This window comes from Anomalospiza imberbis, chromosome 6 (genome assembly GCF_031753505.1).
Source record: "Anomalospiza imberbis isolate Cuckoo-Finch-1a 21T00152 chromosome 6, ASM3175350v1, whole genome shotgun sequence".
Classification (NCBI taxonomy): domain Eukaryota; kingdom Metazoa; phylum Chordata; class Aves; order Passeriformes; family Viduidae; genus Anomalospiza; species Anomalospiza imberbis.
The window spans coordinates 58,461,194-58,479,804 of NC_089686.1; the positions used below are offsets into that span (position 1 = coordinate 58,461,194).

The 18,611-nt window shown below is 40.6% G+C and overlaps 1 protein-coding gene across 3 annotated transcripts in view; it reads left to right on the plus strand.

Annotated features, from left to right (window-relative positions):
* The window catches only part of PARVA (parvin alpha), a 63,135-nt gene that overhangs the window by 22,663 nt on the left and 21,861 nt on the right, over positions 1-18,611 (plus strand). For 2 of the 3 annotated variants that reach the window (XM_068194660.1, XM_068194662.1), the window contains exons 2-4: positions 16,530-16,619; positions 16,719-16,789; positions 17,405-17,507. In XM_068194660.1, coding sequence (XP_068050761.1) covers positions 16,530-16,619; positions 16,719-16,789; positions 17,405-17,507 — 264 coding nt within the window. Of the gene's footprint in view, positions 1-5,620; positions 5,957-16,529; positions 16,620-16,718; positions 16,790-17,404; positions 17,508-18,611 lie in introns of those variants that run through there. The other variant, XM_068194661.1, reaches the window with a different exon arrangement.

Consider the following 18,611-nt stretch of genomic DNA (forward strand, 5'->3'; position numbering starts at 1 on the left):
GTTAGACCCTCCTCATAACCTTGCAAGTGTTGTGGTAAAGGTCAAATAGGCCATAGAAAACGCAGGTTTGTGGATCCAAAAGCCCCACTGGTAATGCTTGGAGAAACTGAGAAGTCAGCTCTTTTGCTGGTGCTCTTCAAAGCTTGAAGAGAACTTGTTGCTCCTGAATGAAGGGAAGCCTCGTGGAGCGAAGCTGTGCTGCAGAGGCTCTGTGAATACAGAGAGTGATTTCTCAGCAGGACACGAACCCAAAGCTCCAAAAAGCATCACTTGATTTGTAGAGCAGACTAAAGCCTTCTAATGAACAGCCCTATGCAAATATTACATTTTTAACTGGTGTACCCTGTTACTCCTCGTTTCTCACAGATATGCTGGGAATTTCCTTTTTAACAAACAATGCCTGTCTTGGTGGAAGCCTGTTTCCATGACTAAAACTGTGATGAGAGCATCAGCCTAGTATGGTTCCAGGAATAACCTACACATTCAGCTCTACTCTGCCAAGAACCCAGAGACTGGTTATTGAGATGAATGGTTTTGGTTAATGTGCACCACAAAGTAGGAAAAAAAGATGTCTATATATTTTAGATAGATAATTATCAAGAAATTGTGTATAAAAAATAATAATGTATGGTAGGGGAGTAGAAATATAAGCCTTGAACTTCCTATCCTGAAAATATAAATCACTGCAAGTTTTAAAGCATTTGCATGACTCATATGCAGAGGTCATAGACCAAATTTGCTGATGGAGGCAGGATGAAACAAATTCGGCTGCATTTTTATGATATTTTTCCTGCTGCTCTTAGCTTTTTATTTACCCAAAGTAATATAATTTTCCAGAGAAGTGTAACAGATCCAACATATGGAACTGCTATCCAGTTCAGTGCTTAGGTGCAGAACTGAATGGGAACAGTGGTGTGTCAATAAATAGCTTACTGCATGTCGGGCAAAGGAGTCTCTCAGGAGCCGTATTGCCAGCTTGGCAGGATTCTGGAAACGGAATCTCCAGTGGAACTGGGGTAGTAATGCAGGCACTGAGGAAATCCAACTCCAGTAACATGAACTCTAAATGGAAGGCAGAGAGAGAGTAACAAGAAAGAGGCACTTGTTAATGTGCAGGTCTGTAAATCAAGGGTTTTTCCCTCTTGCTCTAGCACAAACTTTGAGCCTATTTAGTGCATCCCTGAAAGTCCGTACTTTTTCCACTTGAGAAATAATGTCATAAAACTGAGTAAACTGTTTGGTAATCAATTGTGTTGCCTATTTCTTTTGTGCCACAAGAGAAATCAGCAGGAGTTATGATTTAGGTCTGATCTGCATACTGGATTTATGCTGCTGAGATTCTGTTGACTTTGAGGTTGTTTTTGTATTTTCAGTAGCGTTGCTGATGTTTAGATTTTGATCCAGCATAGCTTAGAAAATGAGAGAGTTATTCCTGCATTCAGTTTAAAATGTCAGCACATAGGAAGTCAAGAAGTCTGGCTCCAGGTGAAGGTTTTAGACCTGAATGTGTCTTAATCTAATGGCAGGGAATGAGGCTGGCCTGTTAAGAGAGAGAGGCTGTATTATTGAGTGTTCCAAATGATCCCAATTTGTGTGCATGTATGGTTGTAGTAAAGATGTTGTTTATGATACGAGGCATTAAAAAGTGTGTGTATTTATAGGTATAACATCATTTTCTTTCTCCTGTGTGTTTAGGAAAAAGGCACTGGGCCTGCCTGTGTTGAGTAACACTTGGATCTTGCAAGGTGCATTGCAAATAATAGTAACATTCTGGGAGAGCTGGAGTTCCTCAGGTTCTTGTCAATGTATTTTTTGCCATATGTTAGTTATATTAAAGGTGAACTGTGTCACATCAGTAGTATTTTATTTTTCAAGAGTCTAATTTTCTTGCATCTGCAGCCTAGATCTAGTTGGGATTGACCCTTTTAAATGACTTTTGTCAGCATTCATGTGTTATTTGGGAAAGACACCATTTTAATTTATGTCTAAAAACATAACTCTGGTATCTACCTTCTCCCTTTGCATCACACAGCCTGTCCTGGAATTCTTCACTTTTGGATTTTAGCCCTGGTGAGTGGAGAGGGGAGGTTAAATGTCACCCATACCCTCAGTGCCACCCTTGAAGCCCCGTGTGCCAGGCTCATGTCATCCTCTGGAGGGCAGGGGAAGGCACAAAGGTGGTTTGGAGATACCTCTTTCCTCACTGCAGTTACACCAATAGATGTTGGCACTGCCAGGGATTTCACCTGTAATTTCTTGGTAAATGAGCTCTTTGTGTGACTCCCAGTTTATATGACTCTTGTTTCTGCTTATGTATAACATGCAAGGTCTGTCATCTTTTCTTCCATTTACATTATTCCTGGCATTTTAAATTCAGGTAGATTAGATTTAGACGTTTTGTAATGAATCTGCATCATTTTGTGTTCTGCGTGCTCCTGAAATAGCCTGGGGGAACCTGATAGACACAATTTATGTGTATCATTTAGAGGCATAAGAAAGCATCTTATTGATTTAGTCTTTCTTTTGTTAGCTCTTTCCTATAATTCTAATTATCATTTTACTGTATCATTACCCTATTGAGGAAAGTATGGGTTTTCAAAGGCAGGATGCTTCCATATTTAGAAGTGGTGATGCCTAAAGGAAAATGGCTTGGAGGTCTTTACAGCAGATTCTCTGCTAGTTCTGGTGTAGCTCATATCGTAGTTTGCAAGGTAGAAAAATGTCTGGCATTTATTTCACCAACAGTAACTTTAATTAATTATTTTTTTGTATTATTTCCTGACTTGAGCAGAATATGCTATGGATAGGATGCTTCTGTGCAGCACTGAGCTCTGCTGCTGCAAAGCTGTTGGTGTGAAAGCAGACCTGGGTGCTGATGCTGCAGCGCATTTCCCGTGGCAAGGGGGAAAAGGGACTGATGAGATTTGGCAGTGTTTGTTTCTGTGCTGCTGGGATGCTTGGAGTATTCCACGTGGGTTTTAGTCTCTGTCACTTTTACACAGAGCAGAGTGAAGGAGACAGAAGCATTAAGGATTTGACCCTGTAATTTTCCAATTGGAATCAATCAGTATAAACAGGCGAATTCTCTTTTGATATCACTCAGTGCTCTTCTGTTGGCTTTAGTAAGGCTGTGTCCATTTGCAGTAGCTGAGAATTAAGCAGTTGCTCTCCTCCCAGCCTTTCTGATGACTTGACATCATTTTTGAAAGATAAAAGTCCTGTTTCAGGTCTGGGATTTTGGCTTACGCGTTTAAATTGAAGGCTTGTCAGTTCTCATGTGACCAGCACTCTGAAGAAGATCTACGAGTGAGGTTAGGTAAAACTGTGGGTTTTTTCCTTACTACTATCTGGATTTTCTCAGAACCTAGATAATTTTATCCCATTTGCATCAAACATGCAGGTAACTTTAGAATCCTGCATCTGTATTGTTTCTAGGGAAGCAAAATAAAATTACAAATGACAGTAATTGACATTACATGCTTTAATTGAATTTCCTCCTCTGTGAACCAAAACCTTTTAACCAAGTATTGCAGTGCTATTTCTGTATTTATTTGTTACATGGGTTAATGTGCTATGTGGCAGATCCAGTATTTATCCATTTTCACAAATTAAGCTATCAGTGTCATGTTGCCTTTGAATTGTTTCCTGTATGGATGGCCAAAACGGCTTGAATAAGACTTTAGTCCTCCCTGGCTGTATTTCTGTTTTTACAAAGCTGAAAATTGCAGGGTTGAAAATGAGCCCTTAGGAACAGTTTGGGAAATTCTAGGCCTGAAGCATCTTACCCATGTGCTGGATTTTCTCCCTGCAGTGATCTCTGCTAAGGGAAGGAAGAAGTGCACAGGCTTTTTGATAGGTGATGTTGTTGTTGTCGTCATATTACAGGAATTAGAAATCAAGCCCTGCTTGAGTTTATGTTTGTGGCCAGTGAAAATGAATTGCTGAGAGAAGGAGTAGAAATTCCTCTACTGGGTCCCCAAGCTGTGCACTTCAGACCTGCTGAAGTTTTCAACTTCGTGCCCTGTTATACCCTCTGAGAAAAGAGCTCTGCTTTAGCTAATTTTGCAGCTTTCTTACTCTGCTGTAACCTCACCTATTACCTGGGCATGATCTTTTCTCTGCTTCTGCATGTATAAAAACTCAATGTAAAAGAAACAAATTTCATTTACTATTTTTTGTAAAATAGCTACTTTCGCGCATGCAAAAAAATACCACTTTATGAACAGGTGTAAATAATCACTTATAAAATAGGTTGAATTGATGATGCAGGTAGCTGTGACTTCAGACTTAATGAATTTTCTTAATATATAATAATTTTCAGCATTGTTCTTGACATTTCAGGTGAAGCACTGTTTTCCTTTAGCTGTAGTTGTGTCCCAAACAAGATTGCCATAATAAAGTATGTGGGACACTTATGATTCTATTCAGAAATTAAGAAAAGGAAAGCTGGGTAAAGAACTGCCAGCTCAGTGTTGTCTGTAACTGAATGCTGTTAATCAGCAGTCCAGCAATGCAGATTTTCAGTGCCAGAAGGCAATGGGACTCCAGGGGTCAGAATGGGGAGCCCCATTAACTACTTGTGAGTGCAGCATGAAACAGAAATGTTGGCAGGGAAAGCTGCTTTTAGGAGTGACCCAAAAGTTGTATCAGCAACTCCTTAGAACTGGCAAAGAATGTGATGTCAGAACACTGATGAGAGCTCTGAGGCTTCTTCTGCAAGGAATCACATTTGGTATGAAACGTGGGGGAGGGATGTTGTGTAGCACAGCTGAATAACCCTAAACAGTAAATACCACTCCATTCTCCATGCTTGTCTTTTGGCACAGGTATTTTAAATAGAGTTCCATTGGAAATTAGAAAACTACTTTCCATGACTTAGAAATGAGCCAGGGATGTGTCACTTCCCTCCTGCTCCAAGTTGAAACAAGCACTTAGGTATTTTATAGCTTCTGAAAAGTTTTAGTCTGTAGAAAACTTCACAGGAATTCGCTTTTTAGCCCAAGTAAGTAATTGCTTTAGATTACATTTTCATTACTGTCCCCATTTGGAAGAACCCATAGACCATAAAACTAGTTTATTTCTTACCGGTAGTTTATTATTTTTTTGATGGCTCATACCTCTCCTTTCCTCTGCTTTTTAGCTTTTATATGCTTTTGCCTGTTTCAGGGCTTAGTCCTTGTTCCATGTGAGTGTTGCTATTTATTTCAGTAGGCAAGTATTTGTAGAGAAAAGAATACTGTGATCAGGATCTGAATTTGGTAAGATTTGGCAATATCATACGTGCATCTCAATTCAGACAACAGGATTCAAGTAGCTCCTGTTGATTAGACTTTGTTTCACAACAACAAAAAACAAAAACAAACAAAAAAACAAACAAAAAATTATTGAAAACAAACAAAAAAAAAAGAGAGAAAGAAATTTCCCATCCAGTGTTGCAGTGTCTATGCCTAGACTTTTCCTATGCTTTGAGGGGACCTGTGACTTTATTCAGTTACAAGGGGAAAAGATACGAGTTACCCAGAACAGAAACAGACTGGGATTGCTAAAAACGTGTGTTTTGCACTTGCCCTTTGAGCCCTTTGTTTAGTTGTATGACTGATAACAAAAGCACACAACCAAAACTGCATCCCAGCCTTCAGAACACAACTCACCAAGCTGCAAAAAGCAGATTTAGTTTCTTTTGCAGATGGTCTATGAGTCTCATGTGGCATCATATTAAATTATATAGGCAGTCAGTCGCTTGCTCTGAAGCGATGCTCTGAGCCAGGAGTTGTGATGTGCTTGGACCATTCTGGTGGAAAACAGGCTCGAAAGCTAAACCAGCTCCTCTGAAGAGCAGCAGAGCAGGGCCCTGCCAGGGGCTTCAAACACCTCAGGGACTGCAGTTCCTCCTGGGATGCACTATGAGGGTGGCCCAGCGACCCTACGATGGGCTGTGGAGCATTTTGCCCTAAAGGTAGGAGCCCAGACCGACTCATCCGGTCGTTTTGCTTTTCTGGTTATTGCTTTCTGACCCTGTATTTTTTTCAATGGTAGTTATTTTTGGTTTGTAATATTTTGAAGATAAGAATGATGAGAGCTTATTTTCTTCTTACTCCTGTCAGACTTTGTTTTTCCTGGGTAAAGGAAGAAGAAAATACAGCAGTCTGTTAATATTATTCCATGAAAGTATTTCTGAAATATGAAATAGAATTAGCTGTTTTGCCCTGTGATGTTTCATAAGATTTTATGTTTCTGTTAGCTTCATTTTGGTACAGGTGCAGTGTTTGGGTAACACTGGCTCCAGTGTGAAAATAGTGATTTTTATCAGCTGAATTTCCACTCAGGGCAAGTTGTCATTTGTATTCAAAAGCACGCTTGGGATAGCAATTTTCAAATGGACTATGTGTTATGCAGTCAGTAAGTTTTAATATTCGTGCTTATTAAAATGAAAACTTCATGGTACTATGCACTTTCTAAGAGGAATAGTAAAACAAACTCACAACATCAAAACTAAAGGCTGCAGATTATTTTGGAGAAACTCTAAATGTGTTAGTGCCATAGAGTAAAACCCATTTGAGGTTATTTATGTCGATGATTGAGTTGCAGGTTTAGGTATGCCCACCTGCAAAGTGAGACAGGAAATAAAGCCACAGGTACTGTTGATGTGATTGTTCCTCACGATGAAATTGATACACTGGCAATGACAGCAACCCAGGAAATGCACTTAACAGGTGCTAGCAAGTGCTGCTCCAAAATTCCAGCGTGATTGAGATCTCTTGGAAGAGACAGTGGCAGTGCATGTGCTGTTCAGAGCTGGGGATTTACCCTTACGATGCTGGTCTTCAAAGAAACACCCCAATCAGATGAACAGTTCAGTCAGGTGGTTTGTTTTAGACAGGGCATTTGGAAGTTGGAGCAGCTGTTTGATTTTATAAGGAAATAAGCAAAAGTAGGAATGCACGGAGGGTACCAGGCAGGGCCCATGAAGGGCAAGCCACAGGGATGGATGAAAATCATTACTGGTTTATGTGGAAAAAAGGGTGTTTTCTTTGCCATGACAGGGGTTTGGAAAGCAGAAGGTACAGGTATTCTGTCTGCTCTGTCAGGCTAATGTACATTACAGATGAGCTATTAAGGCTGTATTTTAAGTGCCAGGCATCCATTTTACAAGTGCAATTTGCCTCCAGAAAGGAAACATGTAGATGTATTCTTTAAACTAGAATTGTGGTTTTTTCTGTGCTGCAGAATGAGGATACTGCTGTTTTCTTCTGTTAAATGAATTAATTCTGATTAAGGGATTTGAAAACCTAGGCTGGGAAGTGTTGATTTATTTCCTGTGCAAATTGAGAACAAATTCTGCTTTCCTAAGCCAAACACAGTTTCTAGTTTGTGCTACCAAAGTCCTGTCTTGCATCACCATCTTACACTTTTGTGTAAATGTGTTTTAGGAGGATAGCACAGCTACACTATTGATCACACCACACTGTGATTTATGCCAGCTGACCAAAGTCCTCCCTCTAGCCAGGGATTTCTACAGACAGCCCTGATATATCTCATCTCTGAGCTAGCCCTTAGTGCTGCATGGCTGGGAAAAGCAGAGGGGCTCCACACATATGAGTGTGCAGCTTGATAATGCACACTCATATGAGGTAAGGAAGTTTCCCTTTTCTCAGATCCTTGCTGTAGCAGTCAAAGCCTGGAGCTTTTCTGCTGTCAAATGCACGTTAACCTCAACATTGGCCAAGAGAGCCCTGAAGGGCAGTTTAGTCTTCAGGATGCTAGAAGATATATTTCTTCCATTTTAAGGTTTTATTTGCAGCCTTTTACCAAATCCACCCCCTTTTCTTTCAGAATGTAGCTGGGTTTCTGTTGATCCAGCCAAAGCCACAGCCTATTTTTGCCATGTTGAAGGCCTGTCTTTAGATCCCAATTCCCAAATTAGATCCTGATTCTGTCCTTGACTACAAACTCCAATTCCCTAGGACATACTGCAGATATTTTAAGAAACCATCTGTGTGTTAGGCACAAATATTAAACATGGCAAGAAATTGAAACTCTTTTAAGTCAAGGGGAAAAACAGAATTAGATGTTGCAAGTAAATTCTGCTCCTAAATCTGAGAACCATGGCTAGATACTCAGGTCTGACACAGAAGGCAGCAAAAAATGGACTGCAAACTGCCAGTTATGCAAATAAGTAATATATCTACATATTTTTATTAATTATTATTTTAATTTCTTGAAGTGACTCTTAGCCCATCTTTCTTGTGTTTGCTGTTTCTCCAGCCTTGGTGTCGACCCCAAACTTCATCCTGGTCGATTTTGAGAGTAAAGAAAGATCTTGAAGCATGAGAAGCTTTCGTAATATACTAATGTGGTTTTGGTTTTTTGGGGTTTTTTTTTCCTTCTGGGACGTAGAAATGCTTGGCCACTTATTAAATCCTTAGTCACAGAGTCTTTCCTTGAAGGTGATGAGATGCTTATCTCAAAACACAAGTAGTTCTAGTAACTGCAGTTTAAAAATGGGGGCAATGTGTGACACATAAACCAGTTTGTAGTCTCTGAGAAGGAGCTTTAACTTTCCAGGAAAAGTAGTCATTTTTTCTATTTCTTTCAAGAAAAACCACTCATCTAGATTACTGAGATGCAGTGAGTCTCTCTTAACTTTTTCTCCTTCAGAAACAAGGCTTATATACACAAGAAGAAAAGAGCAAGAAATTCAGGAAATCCTCAGCTTGCTACTAATGTGCCCTCACATTCCTGAGAGCTATTTTTGGGTTTTCTCTTAGGAATAGCTAGAACGTGTTGAGCTGGGAAAGACTTCTTGGAACAGATCTTTGGTTTTGTCTTCTCTGCATGAGCACTTCTTGTTGATGTTGGAATAGCTGCTCTTAGCTGGTTGGTGATTCACAAAATGAGGCAAATCAACCCTGTAAAATCTGCTTCTCCTCTCCACAATGTTTGGAAAAAATTGTTGCAGCAAGCTGGTGAGCATGTAAGAAGAACAATTGCCTCCACTTGCACCAAGAGGTCTGTCTGCCTCTCTTCTGGGTATTACTACCTGCAGATTTGTTGTAACTTGAGAAATATCAAAATGTCAGTGAGGAGGATACAAATGCTTTCCCTTCTGCTCTGTATGGCCCCAAATACTCTGTGTTATGCTGAGATCCCTCAGTAAATCGGTTCAGAGATCTCTCAGTACATACCTCAGTAAGTTGGAAATCTTAGCTGTCAGAGGATTTGTTTCCATAAAGTATTTTGCATGTAGGGATACTACGTGCAGACCAGCTAACAACCTGTATGTTTCTGTTGCACAAACGCCCTACCAAAGTATCTGAGGCTCCTTGGAGTTTGTTTTGGGATCAGGTTCCACACAGCACATTTTGATAAGAACTTGGAATGGTCTCAGCATTTCTCATACGCATGGTTTGTTCTTCAGTGGGAGTAAGAACCAGCATCAGTTGAACTGTTGTCTGTATTTGATCCCCAAATTGCCTTTTGGGATTTTTCAGTAGGGTTTTAAACACCTCCTGTAGGGTGACAGGATTTTCAAAATGTCTGCAGATACTGCTTAGGTATTTTAAAAGACGTATTGAGAGGATGTGCAGAAGGAATGAATGGAATGATTGGCATCTGTGCTAGCTTGGCACTTCACTGTTTATTACCTCTTAGAAACTAGAAGGAAATTCTGGAGTTCTGAAAGAACCTTCGTCCCAAAGGAAATGAGAAAGCGTGGAAGGCTTAATGAAGCTGGCAAAAGAGAATCACATGTACTCTTTTGAAAAAGGACCGAGTTTGCTTCCTGATTTGTTGTTTTTACCTACCCAAACCAGACATCTGTCTGTCTGTGGAGGGGTTCTTTCCCTGCCAATTGCAAAAATAGAAAGGAACAGCAAAGTAGTCACTGAAGTACTTGAGCGTGGTTTTGGACTTCAGAGAAAGTTCAAGGCAAAAGGCATTTAATTTGTTTTGCATACATGAAAATCAAATCATAGCATTTCTCCCATCTTTTATTGTGAACAGCATTACTCCTGTTCCTTTTGTGTGCATGCCATGTTTGGTTTAATGGAGAAATGAGAAAAGAAAATAGATTCTTTTTTGGAGGCTGAGTACTAATGCAGAAACATTAAAGGCAGGCACATTGTTGTCAGCCAGTTTGCATATTTATTTACTTCTGCAAATGGTTGGCTTGGAGTCAGCAGTTAATGGAATGAGAATGATGTTCCTGTACAGATCATTTCCTGAGAAACATTTTCAATTACAAACATATCTCTGCTTTTCTTCCCTCATTTGTTATGTCTTGGAGAATAAATGGGGAGTAGCATTTACAACTTAAGGTTTATGTTCTGAAGACAATTTTAACAATGATCCCCACATAAAAAGGCCCTTTTGTAGTTGCAGACATATGTTTATGATGTTTTGTGCTGTGAATATCAAATTTCTGGTGGACGCTGTGTCACACTCTGCAAACTTGTAAACATCTATAAATCCATTGGATCATTTTAGTACCATGTGTAATGCAGATTTATTGTCTTTTGTGTGGATTTCTTTTGTTTTGGAGTTAAAGTTGAGCTGCCAGAATCCATGTTTAATGAATTATGTATTCCAGAAAATTAGGCAGTACTATTTTAGATTAATATTTTCTTTTCCCTTTGTGGATGTATTGGATGCACGTGCACAGGTATTAGAAATTAGCATTTTGGACAGATGGCCCAGAAAGTAATTATGTACGTTTGCTTGACTAAGTAGTATAATTCTATAGAAGCCTGAACTATGACTTTCTGAACATGTTTTTGTTTTCTTTTTTTCTCTCATTCTATAGCTATCGTAAGTAATTTTGATCAGTTTGCTATTTTACCATTACAAATCCAGAATTACCACACTGGAATTATATCAGTTTATAGAACTAGAGTATGTGAGAGGGAACAGCAGTCATGCTGAGCCAGTGAGCTGGTATAAATCAGCACAAATCCACTGAGATCTGTGTGGATACAGTCATTTACACTCAAGTCTGCATTCAGGCTATCCAGGCAGTAGAAGAACTAAAGCTGCTGTTGTGCACGAGTGGTTACAAAAGCAAACCATCGAGGTCATGGGCATTTACCAGAAGTTTGCACCCAATAAAGGGTGAAACCAAAACCTGATTCATCTAAATTTGGCTCAGCTAAAATTGAGTGTTTGTCTTATACAAGAGCAGTAAAGATGTATCGTGCTGAAAATCAGCATTTTTCTAAACTGGCTGTAATTTCTGGCTGCATGTCTAAATGTATGTAGCATAGGCATGCATGTTTGAATATGGGCATACATACAAATATCTAGGGTTATTCTGGCAATATGATGTCTGCAGCTAGCCTTCCAAATGGTGCTTGTTCCAGGAAAAAATAGCTTAAGACAGAGACATGATGTGTAAAGCTGCTGCCTACTGTAGCAGTTTAAAATATCAGGGAGATTTTGACTTTCTCAGAGAAAGCTTAAACTCTTGGAGTCATATAAATGTCAGCAAATCTCAGCTTCCACAAAAAAAGAAAAAAACCAAAAACAACAACCAAACCAAACAAAAAAAAAAAAAAAAAAAAAAAAAAAAACAACCCAATGTACATGAAACCTTAAAAATGCTGAGGATCTTGAATGGAAAACCATTATGCTAGAGAAAGAAAGAAAATTGAACACCTGCAGAAATGTTATGTATGTTTATATGTCTGTAGGTGTATATGCATCTATCTAAACCTCCTGGATTTGAAAGATTGGGGTTAGAAGCAGTGTGGCATTGTGCTCCTCCAGAATGGTTTGGTTCTAGTTAATTGCACACTTTCAGGATTCATCCATTCCTGTCATAGCACTTCACTAATTTTAATTCTGTAAGTACAGATGGGGAAGACATGGCTGCAGCACTCAGAGGAGAGGCTGTTTTACTCTGCATCTTGTTGTATTTGTTTCATGATTCTTCTGATGGATATAAAATACATCTAAACCACAGAGAGTGCACTGGGTGATGTGGCATTGCTGAGCTCAGTTAAATAATGAGATGTGTTTCATTCAAATCAGAATAACTCTAAGCCCTGAATACTAAATAGGGCAGCAAAAAGCCTTCGAGCACACAAAATAAATGAGTAAAAAACCCAAATGAAACTGTCTAATAAATACAATGTGGAGCAACAGGCTGCATGTTTTGGAGGAATTAAGGCAATTTGAACCGTATGGGCAGTGCTGCACTCTCAGATGTGCAGCTCCAATGGCAGTTGGATGCACACATCACAGGGCAGGCTCTGGCTCGGAGCACACGCCTGGATTTGATAGCATAGGTTTATGACCTCGTAATCCTAGAGCATCTAAAACAGTAAGAATTCCATCCAGCTTAAAATAGCTGCTGTAGTTGCTGTTGATACAGGCTCGAGGGCTCCCCGGCTCTGGGGCCAAATTCGGTGCTGGCGTGATGGGAGGAAGTCTGTTGACAGCTGATAGCGGTGGAATTGCACTTGATTACATCATAAGAAATTTGGCACGTGGAGCTGAATCAGAAGTCTGAGCAGAAATGTCCATTCCCTCATCCAGAGTTAAAACTGGGACTTTCACATTGCCAATCCACAGAGATTTGTCTGGCCCAGATGTAGCTGTTGCTTTTCAGGGTCTTGCTTTAAAAGTGCATTCCCCCAGTTCCACTCAGCATGGTGACTGAAAAAAAAATCCCTGAAGGACTGGATTTTGCTGTCATGCCCAAAGAGATGAAGTCCCTAATCTTCCCAATGACAGCATGATGAGCGTAAGCCCCGTGGTAGCTGATGAGCTGGGCTGGATCTGGGTCACAGCAGAGGGTGAGAACACAAAGGGGTCTTAACTCTTAATTGCTGGCCTTGTCCAGTGGCCAAGCATGCCCTGTGCCCAGCACACAGCCCTGGATGCTGTCCTTCACAGGAACTGCCACAGCTCCCAGTGCACTGCTCTGGCTCCTGGCAGCCTGTGTGGTAGAGATGAGCTGCTGCAGGTACATCCCATCCCTTCCTCCCTTCCTGGTGCTTTACACTGTAGGGCTTGGAGTGCAGCTCTTAATGATGCTCCAAATCCACTCCTCAAAGTATTTCAAGAAATCAGATTATGTTATGCTAATTTCTGCTGCTGCAAAAATTGCCCCAATACTGTGTTCTTTCTTTTTATTAAAATACTAAGTTGCTGAAGTGATTTCCATGAAAATTAATTAAAACAAATTAATGAAAAGCAGCTGAAAAATGGACTCCTCTACTGAAACTGTGGTATGCAAACTCTTAACCTCAATCACATATTTGTGGTTGCTCTATAAACATCTAAGTGTATAGCAGTGATTTGTCATGGTATTTTTTGATGGAAAGTCTTAGAAAGTGAGGCTGTACTACATAAGACATTTTCTCTCAGTTTACATACAGCTTGATATAATGCATGTGCTTACCTGCTCCATTTAGTAGTATTACTAATCTGCAGTTAAATCTTTGCTCTTCAGTATTGGAGAAAAAAAATGAAAAAGAAGCTGTCAGTCTCAGGGTTTCTCCATCATGTTTTTTGCTTGTGGGGGACAGGAGGGCAGGAGAAGCTTTTATTATGGGACTAATACCAGCCTGGGGCATGCGTTGTCCACTGCAGAAAGCAGAGCTGAGGAGGAGCTGTCCTCTCTAAAAACTGGATCCATCTGGGATCTTTGGATCATCTGGAGGTGTGGTGGGTAGGTTCTGCGAATGGCTCTGGCAGGTGTGCAAAATGTCTGTGCCTACAGCTGTGTACAGAAAGCAGAGCTTAGCCCCTGCTGTGCAGTAAATAGAACACTTGCATTCTAGAACACGTCAGTGTTTTAGTTCCCCATGTATATTTATTATTGTCTTATTTGTATTTTATGTTCACTTTTCATGCAAAGATGTGGCAGGGGTGTGTTTGCTTTCTCTTATTTTCTCTGAGAATATGGTGGAGGTCATGTTATTAAAGGTAGAATGATGTGCACGTTAGAGGACAGGTATGGCAGGGTTCAGTGGGCCTTGTAAAGAATTCCTTACATAACCTTTAACCTTGAAAGGTCCACTCTGTCTCCTTGGAGAATTGTCAACAAGCTCTGCCAGCGAGCTGCTCCCTGGAGAGAGGAACCAAAAGCTTTCACTACTGTCCTTCACTTGGAAAATGGGCTGACTGCTTTCTCCAGTGTGTCTCACCCAAGCAGAGCATCCATCCCTTTGGGCCAGGAGAGTTCAGTGGAGGCAGTGGCTTGAATGGATTTTATTTACTATGCTCCCCCTTGGGACTGATGGGAAAAAAATCCCACATTTTCTGCCTAGGAAGCTTTGTGTGAAGCCCTCCATGAGCTAAACATTTCAGAGCAGAAAGACCTCCACAGGGAAGTTTTCTACCCGCTGACATTTGCCCATAACCATTTTGAACCAAAAAAAAAATAATTAAAAAAATCAAAGGGGTTAATGAAACCAAGAAACCAACAGTGATTTTCTCTAAGGAGTGCTAGCAGTTTCAACAATTGCCATTACTTAATGTGCAGGCAGTTCCCGAGATTGTACATGCTAGACCAACTTCATCCTTGCTATAACTCCTCAGAACTCAGTGGAGTTACATGAGGGATTAATTTGGTCCATTGCTTTCAGCCATCAGTTTTAGAGAATATACAACAATCGAGGGAACTATTATTGTCAGCATTGGTTTATGACTCTTTAGAGCTGCTCAGTATTTGTATTTTACAGATACATAAGCAGGGTGAGTGTATGGAGTGAAGCTATGGGTTCAGTGTTGAAGGTAGTGGATTTTTCAGAGTTATTTTTGTACCATGAAAAGTAATAAACATTCTAGCAGCCATTATTGCTGTGAGTCTTACATAGATGCTTGAATACAGCTACACAGATCCTTGAAGCATGCACAGAAACATTTCATCTGGCAGACTACAGAACATTTCATGAAGCACAGAAAATATTTGGAAATTTCTAAGTCCTGTTCTTGCACCAACTGACTGATGATCACAGTGTTCACGTGAATTTAGCTATACTTATTGCACCAAGGAAGTAAAGCTAACTTATGAGGCAGCCATGAGGGCAGAGACAAAAGAAGATCTTTAGAGTAGTTCTCTGTTTTCTTAAAAACCAAATTGTCTCTATAATTTTCAGAATAAACTGAGGAAAGCATCAGCTGGTACATCTGAATTGTTGGATGGTGAATCTTGCATCTGCACATACGCCAGATAATTCAGTACATGTCAGAAGCTGTGGACAACTGCCTGAATCTTTAGGCCATTTGTAGGATTGTTGGATTAAGTTATTTAAGTTTGAGCTCTGACTGGAACAGATGAGATAAGAACCAGTTCTGTTCAAGGTGTGTGCACTGGAAATTGAGTGGTCGATGCAACATTACATCCTGGTCATGGATAAGACAGTGCGCCCTTTTCCTGGTTTGGTAAATGAGCTTTGCACTGATTTCTTGTTCACGAAGCAAGGTACAAACTTGTGTGATCCCCACTCTGGTTCCTTCCCTGCTCAGTGCTGGGAGTTCTTCCACAGCACAGGACTGATTGTGTCTTGGCTTGTTGGTCTTTCTTGCCCTCTGTTAGGGAGGCATGTTTGGGCAGTTTAGGAAGGGTTTTGTCTTTGCAACCTATTAAAGTTTGGGTCACCCAGAGGAATGAACAAAGTTGCTCTGGCCTGTACTGGGTACAGAACAAGTGACAGGCTTCCCTTTACACCCCTTCTCTGGATCTTTCTAGTCTTTTCTTCTCAAGAACATTGATTTTTGCAGAATCTGGGGACTTTGGCTGTCTGAGTAAGACCTTGTCCATATTTCCTGACAACTGCTGGCATGTCCAAACTGTGGGGTCTCGGATTACTTCCCCATTCCTGGGGAAGTTCTTTTTCAACCTCGACTCCACACTAAGGCAACCCTTCTGTGGGTTCATCATCCTACACTGTGTCTTGCTGCTGTGATTTCTGCTGAAGAAAGGCCAAGAACACAGGCCAGAAGCATCCTGCAGCCTGCTCCAGTGCAGGTCTGCACTCTAGAGAGTGCAGACCCATCAGCATCCTGGACAGCAGAATGTGCTGTGTGCTGCAGCTGCACCCTCAGTCCAGAATCGTTCCTCAGCCTGGTGACTCCTGGGTGGGTGGGTACACAGCCACACCAGCTCTTCCCAAGGAGCTAAACTTGAAGCATCTCCATAGCCATGATGACATACTGAGAGCAGTAACCATCTCCCTCAGCTGAAATGATTCATTAGTGTTAAAATGTCAGGACCATTAACATGCAAGTGAGCCTTTTGAAAAATTGAGGACAATGGGCCATGTCCTGGAAAAGATTTGAGGTAATTGTGTTGGTTCCAGCACCATTATCCATGAAAAAAGTACTCATGCAAGTTAAGGTTTGTTGGCTGGGCCTCCCATTTTTGTTAGCTTTCCTTTATTGCTGTAATTACATGCAGTGGCTTATCTAATAGAGTCATATTCTTACAAAGAAATTAAGACAATTAATGCTACTTCTGGTGAGAGTGAAATAGTAAGTAAAATTAAGTTGAAATTTGACCAAGCTTTTCTTTTTCTATTTCCTAGTGTCTGAATTACAGGAAGAAGGAATAAATGCCATTAACTTACCTCTCAGTCCCATTCCATTTGAACTAGACCCTGAGGACACTATGCTAGGTAATTCACAAAAATTTTACATCTCAACATGAAAACTTGATGTAAAATGAAGTGTTGTGCCTGGGATAGTTTCTAATGTTTTTCTCTTAAACCTTCCAGAGGAAAATGAAGTCCGAACAATGGTGGATCCAAATTCAAGAAATGATCCAAAATTACAAGAACTAATGAAGGTAATTAAAGCATGTAAACCCTGTCAGGAAAGTGGAGCTATTTTTTAATGCCATCCCTGCCTCTTTCACTTGAACACTTGAAAGCACTAGTTAGATATTAATTAGTTGGAACCACGTGGTATGTACATCCCAGTGAAATGGGGAGGTCATTTGTGGCAGTATATTTCTCTAGATGTGGCACAGGGAGACTTAAACGTTTCTATTAAAATCCTGAGTCCAGCGTCTCTGTCCCATCCCACCCCCAGTCGAAGATCACACTGATTTTCCCTTGTCGTTGTGATTTTTGGGGTTACAAATTTAGCAGGATGCTTCATTAAAATCAACTTCTACACCTTTTGCTTCACAATAAGATGTTAAAATGCTACTGAAAGCAAGGGAAAGTTTTCAGTCCAGAAGATACTGCATTGATTAGTGTTTGTCTAGACCTTGTGGTGCATTGGCACAGCCACCTCAGGTGAGTCCTTCCTGAGTCTTTCCTGTTTGCTCCTGAAGGTATGTCAGACTGTGTTTTGAGCCACTGCAGCTTTGGTATTCTTTCTGCTAAGAAAAATGACATGTGGTTTAAATTGGAAATGAATAGTGTATAATACTGCCAAATTTGTGTTTCCCACATAGGTATTAATTGACTGGATTAATGATGTGTTGGTAGGAGAGAGGATTATTGTGAAAGACTTGGCTGAAGACCTGTATGATGGACAAGTGTTGCAGAAATTATTTGGTAAGAAAAAATACACGTGCACAGTGTTGAGGCACTTTGTCAAGAAGTGGATCTCTTGTTCCTGCTCAGGAGCCTCGGTATCATCTTACATTTATGCCACCAAGTGATATAAAAATAGCATTGTGTTATGAGACCCCTGAGCAATGGGCTGTGTGCACAGCCCTCGTGGCTGCAGGGCAATGTGTGGTGCTCTGCAGTTGATGAGAACAGCACAAAGCCTACCTGGGGTGCTGCAGAGGGAGGGCTCTTGTCTTGGCAACAGTATTCATTCCAATTAAATTTATTATCTGCATATGGGCTGCACAAACTTTGCCATGTTACAAGTGGAAAGTAAGTTTGCAGGCGAGGGCATTCTCAGTACCATGGTGGATGTTTTTAATCTCTGCTCGTTCCGTGCTATAGTTTCTTCATCGCAAGGTTCCTCTGGAAAGTTGGAATTTCTTCCTGGTTTGATGTCTGGCTTTTAACATGACTGAGGTAATGGTACCCAGTGGACTGCAATCTGAACTTCAGCTGAGAAACAGATAGAGAAAAGAAGCTGCTAATGCAGAGTTGGCATGTGCTTTTTACACTGTTGGCTTGAAGGCCATTTTCTTAGTTATTACAGCTCATAAAGTCTCCAGTAAATTTCTTTCCAGTATCCTAAATGAATCTTGAAACATCATGTGAGCATTTCTAATAAAGACTTCGCAGGCTATTCCCTTCTATGAATGGTTAAGCTGTTGGATATTTTGTGATGGACTGGATATGCCCAGACTGAACAATTGGATTGTCGTGGGCAGACCTCCAGTGACTTCACCCAAAATTCAAAAAATGTGTATCGGGCACAGCCTGACTCTAAATATGCATACAATGATCTAGCATTTATTGATTGCAGAGGAATCTTTTCTACTGCCCTTAGTACCTTGTGGACCAGGTCTGTGCTTACTAAATCTCCAGTTGTGTGGTGAGACTATGCAGAAACTGATTTCTAAGGAGGTGCAAGAAGCCTATGGAAATAGCAGCTCTTAGGCAGGATTGGGAGGTTGCTGGATTAGGAGATGGCAGTCTCTTAGGCAGGATTAGGAGTTAGCAGTCTCGTAGGCAGGATTAGTAAATACCAGC